Source organism: Pristiophorus japonicus, chromosome 18, assembly GCF_044704955.1.
Source record: "Pristiophorus japonicus isolate sPriJap1 chromosome 18, sPriJap1.hap1, whole genome shotgun sequence".
Taxonomy (NCBI): domain Eukaryota; kingdom Metazoa; phylum Chordata; class Chondrichthyes; family Pristiophoridae; genus Pristiophorus; species Pristiophorus japonicus.
In genome coordinates, this window is record NC_091994.1 from 90,090,891 (window position 1) to 90,112,548 (window position 21,658).

The 21,658-nt window shown below is 48.5% G+C and overlaps 1 protein-coding gene across 1 annotated transcript in view; it reads left to right on the forward strand.

Annotated features, from left to right (window-relative positions):
• Positions 1-20,495: 20,495 nt before the first annotated feature.
• The window catches only part of ssu72 (SSU72 homolog, RNA polymerase II CTD phosphatase), a 94,773-nt gene continuing 93,610 nt past the window's right edge, over positions 20,496-21,658 (forward strand). The window contains exon 1 of the mRNA XM_070860324.1: positions 20,496-20,685. Coding sequence (XP_070716425.1) covers positions 20,606-20,685 — 80 coding nt within the window. The 5' untranslated portion in view covers positions 20,496-20,605. The remainder of the gene's footprint in view (positions 20,686-21,658) is intronic.

The following is a 21,658-nucleotide window of genomic DNA, read 5'->3' on the forward strand; positions in this document are numbered from 1 at the left end:
CGGAATGATCTCCTTTGTATATGTCCGTAGCTGTGCGTCAATCGTCAATAATTTTGGCCTCCTGGCCTTGGACGCCCACAACTTGTTGAACTGTTTGATGCTCATCAGGGACTGGCTGGCCCCCGTGTCTAGCTCCATTGATACTGGATGTCATTGAGGAGCACTTTCATCATTATCGGTGGCGTCCTGGTGTATGAACTGTATATGTGCTCCACATGAACCCACTGAACTTCAGCTTCCAGCGATTTCCCCCAGTGTCCATTTGGCCTCGTAGGGCTTACATCGGGCCCGTCCTCCTCGTACATCAACCTGGCTGCAGGCTTCCTGCACATACGCACAAAGTGACCGCTGACGTTGCAATTTCTGCAAGTATATTGCTGATACCTGCAAGCTCTGGCTGTGTGTTTGCCTCCACACCTCCAACACGAGCCGTTGTTGGAAACAAAAGGTCCATTACCAGTCGATCGTCTCGGACTGTCTCTGTAAGTGTCCTTAAACGCATCATTGACAGGTGTTAATGGCCCCATTACTGGCCGCATTGTCCCTTGCAATGGCACGAATCGCCGTTCAGCTATCCATTGTCTCTGTTGAATTCCCCCTTTGGGTTCGACTACATGCTCGGGCATGTCCGATTGCCCCTGTCTGCCTAGAGAACTGTGTGCCGTGTTAACAATGTTGACTCCCTGTCCCTTTGCTGCATTTAAACCAAGATTTTGTCAAACATCATTCTGCTCTCTTCCTCCCCTGAGATAAATGTCTGGGCCACCAAAGCCGCCGTTTCCAGGGTCAAGTCTTTGGTCTCAATCAGCTTCCTGAAAACCCTAGCGTGCCTGATGCCCTCAATAAAAAAGTCTCGCAGCATCTCCGCTCTGCATGCATATGGGAACTTACATTGGCTCGCCAGTCGCCGGAGATCTGCCACAAAGTCTGGAACGCTTTGCCCTTCTCGCCGCCGGTGCGTGTAAAACTGGTGTCTCGCCATGTGCATGCTGCTCGCCGGTTTAAAGTGTTCCCCGATCAACTTACTGAGCTCTTCAAAAGTCTTGTCCGCCGGCTTCTCCGGCGCTAGAAGGTCCTTCATCAGGGAGTACGTCCTGGATCCACAAACCGTCAGGAGATGAGCCCTGCGTTTGTCGGCCGAATCCTGTCCCAGCCATTCCTTAGTGATGAAACTTTGCTGTAGTCTCTCAATAAAATCATCCCAATCATCACCAACACAGTACCTCTCGTCTGTGCTGCTAGTGGCCATGCTCGCATGGTTTAAATCCCAGTTTCTCGTCGCCAATGATCTGTTCTTACTATACAGTACAAATGCACACAAGGCCCATAATAGAGAGAAGGTCACTCTGTGACCAGTCCTTTATTAGCCAGCACTGAAGTGGAGAAGATGGGTGGAGCTTCCCCTTTTATGTCTGAAAGTCCAGGTTAGGAGTGGAGTTCACCACCTAGTGGTCAGTGTTCTCACGGTGTACAAGTTAGGTCAGTTTATACATGGATTACAATGACAGTAGAATACATGACAGGAACAGAATGGGTGAATGTGTTTAGGACTCGTTTAGAGGGTAAACGCCTCAGGGACTGGTTGGACTGAATGGCCTGTTTGAGTCGTGTAACTCCTAGTTATTTCTATGTATGAATGTGAGCTATAGTGAGCTGCTTTCAATAAACCGCAGGCCTGTGCTCACAGGGCACTGGATTTGCCCAGTTATTTGTACATATGATATTAAAGCAGTATGTTTAATAGGAACATATTTCCATGAAATATTTAATAAAAGTTCAAGGAAAACATTGTTCTACAGGGAACTGACTAAATTAATCCAGCAAATAGTTTCCTGTGGTGAAAGGTTCAAATCCTAGGAAGCACGTGTTAAAAATGAAGAAGTGTAAGAAGGAACATTGGGGGAACTTTTTCATGCAATGGATAATCAAGTTGCAGAATAGGCCAGTTCAGGACATTGAAAAGGACAGTATAAATGGGGGTTGAGACAATTTGATACGTTTATGGAGAAGGGGTCGAAGGTTATGGTGAGAAAGTGAGTAGGTAGGTTTGAAGGATATTGTAAGAAGGTAGGTTGGAGAGGTTGAGGGATATGGTGAGAATATGGGTAGGTGAGATTAAGGGACATAGCAAGAAGTTAGGGAGGTTGATCTACAAAAAAGGGACAGGCTTGTTGGGCCTAATGGCTTTTCTCTGTTTCTGAAAATTCTTCTGATCCTTTAAAAACCCACAGGACCAATACATGACTGAGAAAAGGACTCAACATTGCCAGGATAAATTGGGATAGAGATGATGGGATTCTCTCTGGAAATGATGGGCTTTGTATTGTCAGGACTGCAATGTTGGGCCGAGTAATACAGATGTTAGTTTCGGAACCTGAGGATTTGTGGTCTTTATTTTGTTTAATATTTTCTTGTATTGAAAGCCTGGATGTAAATTCTGACTTTAACAGTCTGTTTTTCTCACCGAGATGCACATTAAAAAAATATTCTTCAGAGGTTTGCGCCCTTCGAGCAGATCCAGCAGCACACACAGGGAAAATACTTGATAAATGTGACTGTTTTTTAGTCGCCATCTTTGGCCTGTTGAAATATTTCTGGTCAAAGAAATAAATCAGGACCTGATACTGGAGATAGGAATGCAGCAATTCCTCTTGTGCCAACTTTCCCTCCTCCTTTCTCCTTGAGGCCCTGACTCTCACCAGGGTACGGATTCCACGGCTGCTAGCTGCCCTTCTGCACCTCACCCAAAGGGCCTCTCCCCTTTATGCGAGAACCTGGACAACTTGCATTTATATAGTAATGTAAAAATATATCCTCAGGACACATTCAATGAAATCGAATCGGGAATTCAGAAGAAACTTCTTTACCCAAAGAGCAGTGAAAATGTGGAACTCGCTACCACAGGGAGTGGTTGAAGTGAATATTAAGGGGAGACTAGACAAGCCTATGAGGGAAAAGGGAATAGAGAGTTATGCTGATAAGAGTTAGATGAGGAAAGACGGGAGGAGGCTTGAATGAAGCATAAACGCCGGCATGGACTGGTTGGGCCGAATGGCCTGTTTCTGTGTCGTATATCCGATGTAATCCTATCTAAGAATGCTTATAGAGGCACATGGAAAATGGATGGCGAGAAGCAGAGGCTGTTCAACAGCTATGCCCATCATTTCCTCACCCGATCCTGCCCTCACCCAATCTCCACACATGCATTTTCTAGCAAAGGTCACGGATAGTGACCAGGAGCAGGAATCCTGACTGATTTTACTCTGCTTGGCGTATAACAACACCTTCTTTGCTTCACTGCAGCTAATTGTGCATTTGTGTCATTCACAGTATATGAGCCTGCTGCCCCTTTGTGAGCTTTGCCATTTTAACATTTTGTATCTTGTGCCAGTCACTGTATAGGCACTCGTGCCTTGAGCAATCTGCACTCCTGAAAATAAATGGATCGTCATGGAAGTCCCCGAGTTATTTGCAAGGCTACATCTGTCATGTTGTGGGGCTGAGTGCCGTGGCGACCAGACTCATTTGTCAGCGAGACTGCTTTCTGCTCCTGCACTGATAGCTCTGTCTTTCAGATCAACCGATCAGCCCATTGTTCCCAGCAGACTGCCAAACGCTGTTTAAAGAATCAGATTGCTGCTGTCAGCAGACACTCTCTGTCCATGCTCCAGCTCGATTAAAAGTAAAAAAAATGATTGAAATTAAATTAGATGCATTCAGTTCTCCTCTAATACAAAGTGGATTTTCATTAACAATCTGTCTATTATATCTAACATTTACTAGCCAGCTAATGAAAGGCCATTGTCGTGGAGGAGATCGATTATTAAATTGTAAGGAGACCCAAAGGCTAATCAGCCCTGCTCCATTTAGATAATGAATGCAACTTCCATCTAATTGTATATTGTTAGACGTACAAACTAAAATCCATTTATATGGAAATCTGACAGACCCTATCCAGCCCAGATCCCAGGCCAACTTCTCCCAATCGTTCTGTTCATTACAATGCTAAAGTTAGCTTGTATAGCTCTGAGTTATACTGCAGTCTGCACTGCTCAAACCTTGATATAAGAGGGATTCTCACTGACCTTATGTTTCCTGCTGTGATGTTAATTTGTGTTCATAGCAAACTGAGGGTCTCCATAGGCAGACAACTCTACTTTTTAAAATTTAATTCACGGGATGTGGGTATCGCTGGCAAGGCAAGCGTTTATTTCTCATCCCTAATTGCCCTCGAGAAGGTGCTGGTGAGTCACCTTTTTGAACTGCTGCATGTCTATGACATTTTGTTGTAGCGGTTTGGTGCAACTGAGTGGCTCACTAGGCCATTTCAGAGCACAGTTAAGAGTCAATCACATTGTTTTGGATCTGGAGTCACACGTGGGCTAGACAAGGACAGCAGATTTCCTTCCCTAAAGGACATTATTGAACCAGATGGGTTTATACGGCAATCTGGTAGTTACATGATCATCATTGCTGATGCTAGCTTTTTATTCCAACTTTATTAATTAACTGAATTTAAATTCCCTAGCTGCCATGGTGGGATTTGAACTCGTGTCTCTGGATTACTAGTCCAGTACCATAACCACTTGAAGCTAATGTGCAACTCTGACTAACAATTAAGTGTACAAACTCTGTAGTGACCTGGTGGGGACTTGTCTCGAATCCCTGGAGTGGGTGCCTGTGCCCGAGGGGCAGCAGTGCAACCCCTGGAGCCAGTGTGATTTCGGAGTTGCACCCTGCTCTAAGGGGGCTGTTGAGCCAGAGGACAGTCCCACTGAAGATGAGAAAGACAAAAAATCTAGTTAAGGTGTGCTCCCATGACTCAAGGCCCCTCAAGGCCCGTCTCTGCCCTTGCTTCAGCTCATTCGCTACTGAAGCTCTCACCCATGCCTTTGTTGCCTCTAGATTTGACTATTCCAATGCACTCATGGCTAGCCTTCCACATTCTACCCTATGTAAACAAGAGGTGATTCAAAACTTAGCTGCCCGTGTCCAAATCGCACCAAGTCCCGCTCACCCATCACCCCCTATGCTCGCTGACCTAAATTGGCTTCCAGTTAAGCAACGCTCGATTTCAAAATTCTCATCCTTATTTTCAAATCCCTCCATGTGACTCGGTGTCAAATTTTTATCTTATAATACTCCTGTGAAGCACCTTGGGACGTTTCACTATGTTAAAGGTGCTATATAAATACACGATGTTGTTGATTTTGCAATGGCAACTAATCCTTATGGAATCAGTTGCTGTTTGCTGTTGAACTTTCAGCTCCACTTTATGCCCAGAAAATTCCAGGGATTGGTACCACGCAGCTGAAGGCACAGCTGCCAATAGTGGTTTGAAGGGGGCGGAGGGTGGGGTGGGGGGCGGGTGCAGACTCAGAGGAGCATAGAGATTGGGGGAGGAGGTTATAGACTGATGGAGGTTACAAGATAGGACGGGGCCATGGAGTTTTTAAATAAAAAGAAATGAATTTTATTGTGAGGCATTGGCGACTGTAGGTTAGTAATGTTGGGAGTGGTGGGAGAACAAGATTTTCTGCAGGATATAGACAGCAGAGGTCTGAATGAGCTAAAGTTTACGGAGAGTGCAGGATGAGAGGCTGGCCAGAAGAGCACTGGAGTAATCGAGTCCGGAGGTAATAAAGGCATTTATACAGCTTACAGCAGCAGATGGATTGAGGTTGGGATGGAAGCAAGCACCATTACAGAATTGGAAGTAGGTGGTCTTTGTGATGGAGAGGAAATGGGGTTGGAAGTTGAGCTTGGAGCTGAACAGGTTGCCAAGTTTGCAAACCTGAAACAGTGGCTGAGGCTAGGGGATGAAGTCAATAGAGAGGGTATGGAGCTTGTGGCAGGGGCTGAAAATAATGGCTTTGGTCTTCGCAGTGTTTAACTGGAGGAAGTTAGGGTTCATCCAAGACTGGATGTCGGACAAGGCGTCGAACAGAAAAAGAATCAGTGGAGAGGTAAAGAGAGGCAGTGGAGAGGTAGGGACTGGTGTCATCAGCTTGCATTTATAAGGCTGCAGAGAGCTTGAGGGAATTGAACAGGGATAATATACCACTGTCACAGTCACTAATATAATTCCTGGCTTTGGTTAGGGTTGTCTCTGTGCTGTGTGAGCTGCAGAAATCTGATTGTAGAGATTCAATCAGGAAGCTGCAGGATAGAAATATACAGAGGGCAGTTGAAATACAGAGAGAGCAGTGAGATACAGATGGGTAGTAATATCCAAAGGGAACAGTGATATAAAGGGGGCAGTTATGTGTCCTAGCCCTAACATCCCTCATTTTGCAGAGCACAAAATTTCACATAAAAGGGAATGAGCATCACCCCATAACCTCATCTGATAATCTGACAAATGAATAATGGCAACTGCAGCAATGCACTCCTGGCACCTCTGATACATCAGTTTACACCACAAAGACATAAGAAAACTCAGAGCCATCAGTCCCACTCCACTTAGAGCCGATGATGAATCTTCTGTCATGCACTTCCTTCCTACACCACCTGTTGAGCTCCTACTTTAAGGAATCACTTGAGATCAGGTAAATTCGCAGAGGAAAATCCAGCCCTCAATTTGTGCTGAGTTAGGGTCAGTTTTGTGCTGTCGACCCAGGATGTTGCCAGCTTGCACAGAGAAAGCCCATCTTTGCTGGATTGAACCTCAACACCCATAGGTGAAAAGCAGATGTCCTATCGGAAAATGTAAGCTGTCATGTATGTAACCTTCATGTAACTGTAACCTATATGTAACAACATTGCATACTGTATACACCTAAGAAATGCACACCTTGACCACAGGGGGTGAACTTGTGGGAGACACTCCTCACCTGGTCATCCAGGTATATAAAGGGAGGTCCCACGCAGGGTCATCACTTCTTGGTCAGGTAAATAAAGGTTCAGGTCACAGAGTGACCTTGTCTGCAGCATGTGCCTCGTGTGAATTTATAGTAGTGTGTAAGGACATTACATTTGGCGACGAGAAACGGGAATTAACGACTCACAAGAATGGCCACCGGTAGCACAGAGGAACGGTACTGTGTTGGTGGGGACTGGGACGATTTTGTTGAGAGACTCCAGCAGAGCTTTGTCACAAAGGACTGGCTGGGAGATGCAGCGGCTGACAAGCGAAGGACGCATCTACTGACCAGCTGTGGGCCTAAGACGTATGTGCTGATGAAAGACTTGCTCGCACCTGAGAAGCCGGCGGACAAAACCTTTGAAGAGCTCAGCAAACTGATCGGTGAGCACCTCAAACCGGTGAGCAGTGTACACATGGCCTGACACCGATTCTATACACATCGACGTCGGGAAGGACAGAGCATACCAGACTTCGTTGCGGACGTTCGGCGCTTGGCCAGCCTCTGTAAGTTCACAGACGCCTGCAGGGAGGAGATGTTAAGGGATTTCTTTATTGAGGGCATAGTCATGCCGGGATTTTCAGAAAGCTAATTGAGACCAAGGACTTGACCTTGGAAGCGGCGGCGTTGATGGCTCAGACCTTCATGGCGGGAGAGGAGGAAACCAAGATAATATACGCTTGCAATTCTGCCTCCAACGTGGCGATGGATCAGGGAGTTAACATTGTAAATGCGACTCAGAACCCCGCAGGCAGGCAAGGGCAATTCGACACCACACAGGCAGCAACAGACTCTAGAGTGGGTCCTCAACAAAGACAATGGCAGGCTGAACGGACATTTATGCCATCACGGTGGACAATGCGTCCCAGGATGGGGCCATTGACACCCACGAACAGAGTACGCAAGAGTAATCAAAGAGACAATCAGAAAGGAATGTCTGGTAACAGCCCTTTTGTTCACAACAATCTCAGCTCATGCTGGAGGTGCGGCCTCAGTGGACATTTAGCCAGAATGTGCAGGGAGCCCGCAGCGAGGCTAATTTCCGAGGCAGATGAACCAGAAGAGGGGTCTGCAAGGCAGGTTGATGCTTGGGACAAAGCAATGGATGCTGAAATTCAGCGGGTTCATGTGGCAAATATCCACAGCTCATATACCAAAACGCCACCTATGATGATGAAAGTCCTATTAAACGGCATCCCAGTACGCATGGAGCTGGACACAGGGGCCAGCCAGTCACTTATGAGTGTCCAACAATTCGAGAAACTATGGCCACTCAGAGTAGCAGGCCCAAACTAGAACGCATTGACATGCAATTACGGACGTACACCAAAGAGATCATCCCAGTGCTGGGCAGTGCAATGTTGGTGGTCACACATAATGGATCAGAGAACCGGCTGCCACTCTGGATTGTCCCGGGAAATGGTCCTGCGCTTTTGGGGAGGTGCTGGCTAGCTGAGATGAACTGGAAATGGGGGAATGTGCACGCCATTTCATCTGTGGAGCAAAGTTCATGCTCACAGGTCCTACAGAAATTTGAGTCACTATTTCAAACTGGTGTCGGGACTTTCAAAGGTACCAAAGTAGTGATACGCATCACCCCGGATGCCAGACCAGTGCACCACAAAGCCAGAGCCGTGCTGTATGTGATGTGGGAGAAAATTGAGAGTGAGTTGGACAGATTGCGAAGAGAGGGCATAATTTCGCCCATTGAATTCAGCGACTGGGCAAGCCCCATCGTTCCTGTCCTAAAAACGGATGGCTCGGTCAGGATCTGTGGTGACTACAAGGCCACCATCAACCGAGTGTCACTACAGGACCAATACCCGCTTCCGAGACCGGAGGATCTTTTTGCCACGCTGGCAGGCGGCAAGCTGTTCACCAAGTTGGACCTCACTTCAGCCTACATGACCCAGGACCTGGCCGAAGAATCCAAGCTACTGACCACCATCACCACGCACAAGGGGCTGTTTGTCTACAACAGGTGTCCGTTTGGCATTCGATCAGTGGCCGCTATCTTTCAAAGGAACATGGAAAGCCTGCTCAAATCCATCCCTGGAACAATCGTATTTCAGGACGACATCCTTATCACGGGTCGAGACACTGAGGAACACCTCCACAACCTGGAGGAGGTGCTACGCCGACTGGACCGGGTAGGCTTGCGACTAAAGAAGTCCAAGTGTGTGTTTTTGGCCCCAGAGGTTGAGTTTTTGGGCAGGAGGGTTGCCGCAGAGGGAACCGGCCTACCGAATCCAAAACGGAGACGATTCGTCGTGCGCCCAGGCCCGGCAACACATCGGAGTTGCGTTCATTTCTGGGACTCTTGAACTATTTCGGGAACTTTCTGCCGAACTTAAGCACATTGTTGGAGCCGCTACACGTGCTCCTGCATAAGGGTTGCGATTGGTTTTTGGGGGGACTGTCAGGAACGGGCTTTCAATTGGGCGCGGAACCTGCTTTGTTCTAATAAGCTGTTGACTGTACAACCCCTGTAAGAAATTGGTTTTGATATGTGATGCATCATCCTATGGGGTTGGGTGCGTGTTGCAGCAGGGTAATGATGAGGGCCAACTACAACCTGTGGCTTATGTCTCCAGGTCACTCTCCCAAGCAGAATAGGGATGTGGGATGGTTGAAAAGGAAGCACTCGCATGTGTCTACGGGGTGAAAAAGATGCACCAGTACCTTTTTGGCAGAAGGTTCAAGTTAGAAATGGACCACAAGCCGTTAACATCCCTGTTGTCAGACAGCAAAGCTGTCAATGCCAATGCGTCAGCTCGCATACAGCGATGGGCTCTCATGCTGGCTGCCTATGACTACACATTACGGCACCAGCCAGGCACCGAAAATTGCGCTGACGCGCTCAGCAGGCTTCCACTGGCCATCACCGAGGGGGCAGCGGAGCAAAGCGCTGAGATGGTCATGGCCGTTGGTGCCCTTGACAGCGCAGGCTCCCCCATCACAGCCCGCCAGATCAAAATCTGGACTAACAGAGATCTCCTCCTATCCTTGATTAAGAAATGTGTCCTGACTGGGGATTGGGCGCCCGCACATGGAGCATGCCCCGAGGAGGTCAGACCGTTTCACAGACGGATGGATGAGCTCTCCATCCAAGCTGACTGCCTACTATGGGGCAGCCGGGTAGTCATGCCCCAGAAGGGAAGGGAAGCATTCATCAGGGAACTCCACAGCGAGCACCCAGGCATCGTGCTAATGAATGCCATTGCTCGGTCACATGTATGGTGGCCGGGAATTGACTCAGACCTGGAATACTGTGTTCGCAGGTGCACGACGTGTGCCCAGCTGGGCAATGCCCCCCGGGAGGCCCCACTCAGCTCGTGGCCCTGGCCCACTAGGCCATGGTCACATATTCACGTAGACTACGTGGGCCCGTTCATGGGAAAAATGTTCCTCATTGTTGATGCATACTCGAAATGGATCGAGTGCATCATATTGAATTCGTACACGACATCCACCACTGTGGAGAGTCTGCGTGCGGTCTTTGAGACCCACGGCTTGCCGGACATCCTGGTTAGCGACAACGGCCCGTGTTTCACTAGCTAGGAATTCCAGGAGTTCATGTTGGGTAATGGAATCAAACATGTCAGAACGGCACCGTTCAAGCCGGCTTCCAATGGCCAGGCGGAACGTGCGGTCCAAATCATAAAACAGGGCATGCTCCGGATTCAAGGACCCTCCCTTCAATGCCGCCTATCGCGCCTCCTGCTGGCCTATAGATCACGACCGCATTCGCTCACGGGAGTCCCGCCCACGGAACTACTCATGAAACGTACACTTAAAACTCGGCTGTCCCTCATTCATCCAGTCCTGTCATTGTTGAGGGCAAGCGCCAGTCCCAAAATGAGTGCCATGACCATAACTCAAAGGGGAGATGTATAGAAATCGATGACCCTGTATTTGTTCTTAATCACGCTTTGGGGCCCAAGTGGCTTGAGGGTACTGTAATTGGCAAAGAGAGGAATAGGGTCATAGTGGTCAGACTTAACAATGGACAGATATGCAGTAAGTATCTGGATCAAGTAAAATAAAAAGGTTCAGCATGGACACTGAGGAACCTGAGGAAGATCATGAGATGTTGCCCACACCACCACCAGTGAACGAGCAACAAGAACATTCAGCAGCATGCACAGTCCCTGTGGCCAGCCCGGACAAGCCGGAATCACCACAGGTGACAGAGACGTATGCCAAGGCTCAACAGCCAGAGCCCCAACTGCGGCGCTCCACGAGAGAGCGTCGACTGCCTGAAAGACTTAATCTTTGACCCCATAAGACATTGGGGGGGAGGTGATGTCATGTATGTAACCTTCATGTAACTGTAACCTTCATGTAACAATACTGCATACTGTATACACCTAAGAAATGCATACCTTGACCACAGGGGGTGAACTTGTGGGAGACACTCTTCACCTGGTCATCCAGGTATATAAAGGGAGGTCCCACGCAGGGTCATCACTTCTTGGTCAGGTGAATAAAGGTTCAGGTCACAGAGTGACCTTGTCTGCAGAATGTGCCTCATGTGAATTTACAGTAGTGTGTAAGGACATTACATAAGCTACTCCATCAGTTTCTCTAGTTTCACATTCAGTCCCATCATTGAACAAAAATCAAAAACTGGAATGAAACGTAGAACAAATTTCAGGACGTCCCAAAGCGTTTCACAGCTAATGAAGTACTTTTGAAGTGTAGTCACTGTTTGTAATGTAGGAAATGCCGCAGCCAATTTGATAATGACCAGATAATCTATTTTTGTGATGAGCGAACAGAGAGGGTTGATGAGGGCAATGCAGTTGACGTGGTGTACGTGGATTTCCAAAAGACGTTTGACAAAGTGCCACATAATAGGCTTGCCAGCAATGTTGAAGCCCATGGAGTGGCAGCATGGATACGAAATTGGCTAAGTGTCAGGAAAGGTACACAGTGGTGTGCCCCAGGGGTCAATACTAGGACCACTGCTTTTCTTGATATATATTAATGAATTGGATGTGGGTGTACAGGGCAAAATTTAAAAATTTGTAGATGACACAAAACTTGGAAGTATAATGAACAGCGAGGAGGATAGTGATAGACTTCAAGAGAACATAGACAGGCTGGTGGAATGGATGGACTTTAACAGAGAAAAGAGTGAAGTGATACATTTTGGTAGAAAGAATGAGAAATATAAACTAAAGGGTACAATCCTAAAATGAGTGCATGAATAGAGAGACCGAGGGGTATATGTGCACAAATCTTTGATGGTGGCAGGGCAGGTTGAGAAAGCAGTTAAAAAAAAAAACTTATGGGATCCTGGGCTTCATGAATAGAGGCATAGAGTACAAAAGCGTGGAAATCATGATAAACCTGTACAAACACTAGTTCGGCATCAACTGTAGTATTGTGTCCAATTCTGGGCATTGCACTTTAGGAAAGGTGTGAAGTCCTTAGAGAGGGTGCAGAAAAGATTGGCGAGAATTATTCCAGGGACGGGGGACTTCAGTTACGTGGATAGACTGGAGAAGCTGGGGTTGTTCTTAGAGCAGAGAAGATTGAGAGGAGATTTGATAGAGATGTTCAAAATCATGAGGGGTCTGGACAGAGTAGATAGAGAGAAACTGCTCCCATTGGTGGAAGGGTCAAGAACCAGAGGACACAGATTTAAGGTGATTGGCAAAAGAATCAAAGACGACATGAGGAAAAACCTTTTTTACACAGTGAGTGGTTAGGATCCGGAATGCACTGCCTGAAAGGGTGGTGGAGGGAGATTCAATCACGGCTTTCAAGAGGGAGTTGGATAAGTACCTAATAGAAAATAATTTGCAGGGCTATGAGGAAAAAATAACAAAGAGAGGGAACATAGATTATGAAAGTAAACTAGCACAAAATATAAAAACAGATATTAAGAGTTTCTACAAGTATATAAAATGGAGAAGAGTGGCTAAAGTAAATGTTGGCCCCCTAGATAATGAGTCTGGGGAATTAATAATGGGGAACAGGGAAATGGCAGAGACGTTGAACAAATATTTTGTATTGGTCTTCACGGTAGAAGACACTAAAAACATCCCAATAGTGGATAATCAAGGCGCTATAGGGAGGGAGAAACCTAATACAATCACTAAAGAAACAGTACTCAGTAAAATAATGGGACAAAAGGCAGACTGGTCCTCTGGACCTGACGGCTTGCATCCTAGGGTCTTAAAAGAAATGACTGCAGAGATAGTGGATGCATTGGTTGTAATCTACTAAAATTCCCTGGATTCTGGAGAGGTCCCAGCAGATTGGAAAACTGCAAATATAACTGTAATGTATTTAACCCCTTGTAACCTGCATCACACCTGACCACCAGAGGGCCTACCTGTTGGAGTCCCAAGGGATCCCAGCATCCCTTGTGAGCACAGTATATAAGCAGGCCACCCACGAGGTACCTGCACTCTGGAATCTTAATAAAGGAGCTAAAGTCACACTTGCTCATTACACACAGTACTCAATCTGACCATTTATTATGAGTGTAACAATTGGCGACGAGGTAACAAACAATCGCGCGAAAATGCAAAGAACAGTCGGCATCCTGAAGAAGTTCTTAGAAGGGGACAATTGGGAGGCCTTCGTGGAGAGACTTTGTGGCCAACGAGCTAGAAGGGGACGCGAATGCTACCAAACGAAGGGCAATCCTCCTAACTGTCTGTGGGACAATAACCTATGGCCTCATGAAGAATCTCCTGGCCCTGGCAAAACCAACAGAGAAATCCTACAAAGAATTGTGTATGCTGGTCTGGGAGCACCTAAATCCTAAGGAAAGTGTTTTGATGGCGAGATATCGGTTCTACACGTGTCAACGATTGGAGGGCCAGGAAGTGGTGAGCTACCTCGCCGAACTAAGGCGCCTTGCAGGACATTGTGAGTTTGAGGGATTCCTAGAACAAATGCTCAGAGACTTTTTGCACTGGGCATCAGACATGAGACAATCCTTCGTAAACTGTTGACTAGAAACTCCGAATCTGAGTAAAGCCATAACGATAGCCCAGGCATTTATTTCCACCAGCGACAACACCAAGCAGATTTCACAGAACAAAGAAGTTTCGGCCAGTACTGTGCATAAAGTAACGTCGGTTTTGAGCAGAAATGTACAGGGCAGAATGTACACGCCGGCTGCTGTGGCCAGACCTCAATTGACCCAGAGTCCACCATCATCTGTTAATACAAGGCAGTTAACACCCTGTTGGCGCTGCGGGGGTGATCATCAGCCCCATCAATGCAGCTTTAAGCACTATGCGTGCAATGGCTGCAGAACAATGGGACACCTCCAACGAGCTGCAAACCCTGCAAACCACCACGTTGCAGAGGACGATCGATCCACAGTGGATCAGACGGAATTGGAAACTCGTATGGAGGAGGCAGAGGTGTAAGGGGTACAAATGTTCATGACGAAATGCCCATCAATAATGTTGAAAGTTGAACTGAACAGCATTCCAGTGTCTATGGAGCTGGACATGGGGGCAAGTCAGTTCATAATGAGTAAAACGGCCTTCAACAGGCTGTGGGGAAAGAAGGCACACAGGCCCAAGCTTAGCCCCATTCACAACAAACTAAGGACTTACACCAAGGAACTAATCCCTGTAATTGGCAGTGCTGAAGTCAAAGTCTCCAATGTCGGAGCAGTATACGAACTCCCGCTGTGGATTGTGCCAGGGGATGGCCCCACGTTGTTTGGCAGAAGCTGGCTGGGGAAAATCCGCTGGAATTGGGATGACATCCAAGTGCTTTCGTCCGTTGATGACACCACATGTACCCAGGTTCTAAGCAAGTTCCCTTCGTTATTCGAGCCAGGCATTGGAAGCTTTTGGGGGCGAAAGTGCAGATCCATTTGGTTCCCGGTACGTGACCCATCCACCACAAGGCTCGGGCAGTACCATAAATGATGCGTGAAAAAGTGGAAATCGAGCTGGACAGGCTGCAACGTGAGGCATCATCACGCCGGTGGAATTCAACGACTGGGCCAGTCCGATTGTTCCGGTACTCAAGGAGGATGGTACGGTTAGAATTTGTGGGAACTATAAAGTAACGATTAACTGTTTTTCGCTGCAGGATCAGTACCCGCTACCCAAGGCAGACGACCTATTCATGACCCTGGCTGGAGGGAAGACATTCACCAAGCTGGACCTGACCTCAGGAGCTGGAGGAGTCTTCGAAAGGCCTCACCTGCATCAACATGCACAAAGGTCTGTTTATCTACAACCGTTGCCCGTTCGGGATTTGGTCGGCCGCAGCAATCTTCCAGTGGAACATGGAGAGCCTGATAAAGTCAGTTCCTTGTACAGTGGTTTTCCAGGACGACATATTGGTTACAGGTCGGGACACCATGGAGCACTTGAAGAATCTGGAGGAGGTTCTTAGTCGGTTGGATCGCGTGGGGCTCAGGTTGAAATGCTCGAAGTGTGTTTTCCGGCACAGGACGTCTAATTCTTAGGAAGGAGAATCACAGCAGACAGCATCAGACCCACCGACGCCAAGACGGAGGCCATCAAGAATGCACCGTGACCACAGAACGTGACGGAGCTGCGGTCGTTCCTGGGGCTGCTTAACTATTTCGGTAATTTCCTATCTGGGTTAAGCACCTTGCTAGAACCCCTACATGCGCTACTGCGCAAGGGAAACACTGGGGTATGGGGGAATTCACAAGAGGCTGCCTTTAAGAAAGCCAGAAACTTGTTGTGTTCTAACAAACTGCTTGTCCTGTATAACCCATGTAAACGATTAGTGTTAGCTTGCGATGAGTCGTCATGCGGGGTCGGGTGTGTGTTACAACAGACCAATGAATCGGGGATCTTGCAACCGGTCGCTTATGCATCCAGGAGTTTGTCCAAGGCCGAAAGGGCCTACAGCATGGTTGAAAAAGAGGCTCTGGCATGCGTTTACGGGCTGAAAAAAATGCACTAGTACTTATCTGGCCTCAAGTTCGAGCTTGAAACTGACCCCAAGCCACTCATATCGCTATTCTTGAAGAGCAAAGGGATTAATACCAATGCCTCTGCCCACATCCAAAGATGGGCGCTCACGCTGTCGGCATACAACTATGTAATCCACCACAAACCGGGCACAGAGAACTGCGCAGATGCTCTCAGTCGGCTGCTCCATCATTTAATACGATCATGGCTGATCCGATCATGGACTCAGCTCCACTTCCCTGCCCGCTCCCCATAACCACTTATCGTTTAAGAAACTGTCTATTTCTGACTTAAATTTATTCAATGTCCCAGCTTCCACAGCTCCCTGAGGCAGCAAATTCCATAGACTTACAACCATATGAGAGAAGAAATTTCTCCTCATCTCAGTTTTAAATGGGCGGCCCCTTATTCTAAGATCATGCCCTCTAGTTCTAGTCTTCCCCATCAATGGAAACATCCTCTCTGCAGCCACCTTGTCAAGCCCCCTCATAATCTTACACGTTTCTATAAGATCATCTCTCATTCTTCTGAATTCCAATGAGTAGAGGCCCAACATACTCAACCTTTCCTCATAAGTCAACCTCCTCATCTCCAGAATCAACCTAGTGAACCTTCTCTGAACTGCCTCCAAAGCAAGTATATCCTTTCGTAAATATGGAAACAGTATTCCAGGTGTGGCCTCACCAATACCCTGTATAGCTGTAGCAAGACTTCCCTGCTTTTATACTCCATCCCCTTTGCAATAAAGAAATAAAGGCCAAGATTCCTTCAATTCCTTTGGTTATCGTAAGTTATAGTATTATAGTAAGTAAATAGAAAGTAATATTTCCAAAATCAGCCCAGTGGGAACAGATGAGATTATTTTGTAAACAATGCCACAGATTAGAATCACATGAGTTAAAATACGTTTATTGATCCACCTATCTCAACTATCAACTGTTATGTCTTTAATACTCTTATGAATGACTCCACAAGGTCTAGTATTGTACTTGAGCTGTTGTGACCTTAGTCCCATTTATTGTAACTCCAGAGTAAGGCACAAGCATGGTGGGCAGACTTTTATACTGGGCCCTGCACAGCTATGTAGTTGACCCTCAGGTCTCCCACCTTAGTGCCCTCTGGTGGCACAACTTATGTGACTATACAGTTAGTATACATGGTCTACATACACAACACCCCCCCCCCTCCCCCCTCCCCCCCAATTCTTTAATACAAATTGACTCGTACATTGACGGTGACCTGGGCTTTGCTCTTCCAGCTTGACCATTGGAGAGTCGCTTCTAGTTTGGGTGGGTTGGTAGTGAGATTTTTTGCCAGTGGAGGTCCCCGTGGTTTCTAGTTGTGAGTCCATGACTACTCCATTCTCCCCCCCACACAGAGATCATGCTAATAGCCCGTTACAGGCAAGTTACATTCAAGTTTATCACATGGGTTTTATGTTTACATCTTGGTACATTTGTTGGGTGGATTACAGTTGCGTTTCTTTTTGTGTGGTACATTTACATGATCAGTACAGGTATATCAGTACAGGTACACAAGGACAGTCTAGTTCCAGCATGGCCGGATGAGATCCGGGTCGTCTGGTGGAGGTGCAGCGCCCCATGCTAGTGGGTCTGTGGGCGAGGTGAGCTCATTCTGCTCGAGTTGCCGGAGCTCAGGGCTCTTGCCGTTATTCCTAGTGTCGGGCAGGCCCAAAGACAGCTGATGTGTCTGTGACCTCTCTGTCCTTTTCGTTTGCACAGTGTCGCTGTTGCTCCCTGGGAAGCGGTCTGAGCGAGTGAGCGTTTTGTCTAAGCGACGGTGGGGCTGCCTCGTCTTGTCTAGCAGTTCGCAGGGGACTGCTGACTCGCTTTCCTTGAGGGCACCGTTGTGAGCACTCCCTAGTTTGGGATCCTGGCTGGTCCAGGTCCCGTTAGGAGGAGCCGTTGCGGGTGACCCTTGGGCATTGCCGTGGTGGCGAGTGGGTTTGTGGGCTGCGCCTTTTCCACCCGGGTGGTGGGCGACGGTAGCCGACTGCGAGCAATGGCGCAGTTTACTGTTTCTGGCCCGTGGCGGTTCATACCATCGGGTGCCTGCAATGTTAAACCGATCTAAGGCAGGGTATCGCTACCAGTGCCTCTGCTTTCCGGGGATCGTTTACTCTGCCTACTTATGTCAACTGTGGGGACACTTTATGATACATCATTCTGGTCCCGCCATTGGGTAGCCCGCTGGACCTGTATACGACCGTTAGGTGTTCACACGCTATATTGGTTGATTGCAATTTGCACCCGACATTGCTCAACAACATTTTGCTCGTTACAGCTGGACTTCTACATTGGTTACCAATTTCAAGCAATTCGTTCAAAAATGGCAGGTTGCTGGCCTCCTTTAAAATGGCCTTATTACTTTTACCCCAATCATCTTCCTTGCGTGGAAACACGTGCCGTTGCTCCATTAGCGCTGCGCCTCGTGGTTTGGACACCATCTTTTCCCTGTCCATGATGTCGACTGCCGCGATCTTCTTTCCCAGAGATTCTGCCACTGAAGCTGGGAAGGCGCCTTCGGATCCAATCTTCATCCCAGGAGTCCTGCCACTGAAACCGTAAAGGTACGTTTGGGTCATCTTGGCCGGATCATCGCCACGCAGTCGCGGTGAGCGATCTGTGCCTTGGGGGCTGCGCGGATCTGCGTCACAACTCTTTTGCATATTTCCAAAGGTGCTGCAGCCTTTGCTCACATAGTGTCTGAACGGACACTGATGAGCCCTGTGATTACCTCCGCAACGCCAGCATGGTGCTACTCGACTTACGTTTGCACCCCTCGGCGGACTCGGAGTTAAAGGACTCGGGGGCCTGTATGCTCTGCCCTGGGCAGATTCATGTTCAACAGTTCTGCCTGTGAAAGGCGCCATTCTATTTACAGTACTTGCCAGGTTTGAGTCCTGAGATTGAGTCATCATCTGTTTGGAGCTGCAGCTTGAGGTCATGAACACCTGGCTGATGCTGATGGCCTTCTGCAGAATGACGGTGGTTTTGGCAGACAGTAGCCTGTGAAGAAGGGCCTCATGACTGATGCCAATTACAAAGACATCCCACAACCATCATCGTCGTCATAGGCAGTCCCTCGGAATCGAGGAAGACTTACTTCCACTCCTGAAATGAGTTCTTTGGTGGCTGAACAGTCCAATACGAGAGCCACAGACTCTGTCACAGGTGGGACAGATAGTCGTTGAGGAAAGGGGTGGGTAGGACTGGTTTGCCGCACGCTGTTTCCGCTGCCTGCGTTTGATTTCTGTATGGTCTTGGCATTGAGACTTGAGGTGCTCAGCGCCCTCTCGGATTCACTTCCTCCACTTAGGGCAGTCTTGGGCTAGGGATTCCCAGGTGTCAGTGGGGATGTTGCACTTTAACAGGAAGGCTTTGAGGGTGTCCTTGTCGCGTTTCCACTGCCCACCTTTGGCTCATTTGCCGTGAAGGAGCTCAGAGTGGAGGACTTGCTTTGAGAGCCTCGTGTCTGGCATACGGACTATGTGGCCTGCCCAACGTAGCTGATCGAGTGTGGTCAGTGCTTCAATGCTGGGGATGTTGGCCGGAGTGAGGATGCTGATGTTGGTGCGCCTGTCCTCCCAGGGCATTCGTAGGATCTTGCGGAGACATCGTTGGTGATATTTCTCCAACAACTTGAGGTGTCTACTGTACATGGTCCATGTCTCTGAGCCATACAGGAGGGCAGGTATTACTCCCGCAACACATCGGCGAGGGATGTGCCGAATTCACACGGTCCTGCCAGCCTCCTGAGGTCAGCAGCGTATTTCAGGGTGGCAGTGTGTATAAAATCAATGCCTGGCTGAGAGGATGCTCTGCTTTGGTTTGAGTTGGTCCTGAATTAGCATTTTCAGCTCCTCGTATGACTTATTTTCTCTGCAACAAGCAAGTCCCTGACGAGGACGTAGACCATGGGCCCTCAACTGGTCAACAGGATAGCTCTGCACTTATCTGCCAGCGAGGCCGGATAGAAAACATAGAAACATAGAAAATAGGTGCAGGAGTAGGCCATTCGGCCCTTCTAGCCTGCACCGCCATTCAATGAGTTCATGGCTACCAGGTCGTTTGCGATGAAATATTGGTCGAGCCACTCCGTAAAGGCTTCCCAATCTTCACCTGAGAACTAACGCACCAATGTTTGTCATTTTTGCACGAAAGTTCAAAATCTCGTCGCCAGTTGATATGTCTTTAATACTCTTATGAATGACTCATGCGGCCTGGTATTGTACTTTTGTGACCTTAGTCCCATTTGTTGTACTCCAGAGTGAGGCACAAGCATGGTGGGCAGCCTTTTATATTGGGCCCTGCACACCTATGCAGGTGACCCTCAGGTCTCCCACCGCAGTGCCCTCTGGTGGCACACCTTAAGTGACAATACAGTTAGTATACATAGTCTACATACACATCAACTATTTTAAATTATACTATTAACCAAGATCCCCTTGTTAAGGGGACACAACAACTAGAAACCCTAACAAATCCATTTAAAATTCCGTTTTTCTCAACTGTCCAAAAGGAGACCTGATTGGTCGGTTGGTGCTTTAATTCGTCGCCTCACTCAAAATGGAAGCCGAAAGTGGTTCTATGTGACGCCACTTCCGTTGGCCGTGTGTTGGCGGAAGTGCGCACTTGGATTATTGGTTCACTGCCGCTGAGGTTAGCCGGAAGTAGGTGGTGGTGCGCCGCCATTTTGTGTCTGACCGGGCTCCGGTCGCGCGGCAGCCGCTTCCGGCCGTTTTATTTTTCCGTTTTTTTTTTCCGGCGGCGGCGCGAGGAGGAGATGCCCCAGAATCCGCTGCGAGTGGCCGTGGTGTGTTCGAGTAACCAGAACCGGAGCATGGAGGCGCACAGTATCCTCAGGTAACCCGCCCCGGGCCTACCGGGCAGCTCTGATCAATCCGAGCCCGCCGGCCTGAGGCCTACTCGGCACCTCCGGGACCGCCGGCCGCCAATCCCCCCCCGCCGGGGCCTACTGCCCGCCTCTCAGGGGGAACTCATCCTGCCGCCCCTGGCCTATCGCCTCCCCTCGAGAAGCCATTCCAGCGTTCCGGGCCTACCGCGCGCCTCAACTCGTTCAACCCGCCGCCTCGGGCCCCGCCGCGCAATTCTGGGCCCGGTGTCGCCGGGTCGGTGCCATTCTGTGAGAGCGGATGTACCGCCGCGCCGGGTTGTGCCTCATGCCCCGCTCCGAGTGCGGGTTGCTTCTCTTTTCCCCTTCTCTCTCTCTTTCCTCCTTCTCTCTCTCTCTCTCTCTTTCCTCCTTCTCTCTCTCTCAATCTCTTTCCTCCTTCTCTCTCTCTCAATCTCTTTCCTCCTTCTCTCTCTCTCAATCTCTTTCCCCCTTCTCTCAATCTCTTTCCCCCTTCTCTCAATCTCTTTCCCCCTTCTCTCAATCTCTTTCCCCCTTCTCTCAATCTCTTTCCCCCTTCTCTCTCTCTTTCCCCCTTCTCTCTCTCTTTCCCCCTTCTCTCTCTCTTTCCCCCTTCTCTCTCTCTTTCCCCCTTCTCTCTCTCTTTCCCCCTTCTCTCTCTCTTTCCCCCTTCTCTCTCTCTTTCCCCCTTCTCTCTCTCTTTCCCCCTTCTCTCTCTCTTTCCCCCTTCTCTCTCTCTTTCCCCCTTCTCTCTCTCTTTCCCCCTTCTCTCTCTCTTTCCCCCTTCTCTCTCTCTTTCCCCCTTCTCTCTCTCTTTCCCCCTTCTCTCTCTCTTTCCCCCTTCTCTCTCTCTTTCCCCCTTCTCTCTCTCTTTCCCCCTTCTCTCTCTCTTTCCCCCTTCTCTCTCTCTTTCCCCCTTCTCTCTCTCTTTCCCCCTTCTCTCTCTCTTTCCCCCTTCTCTCT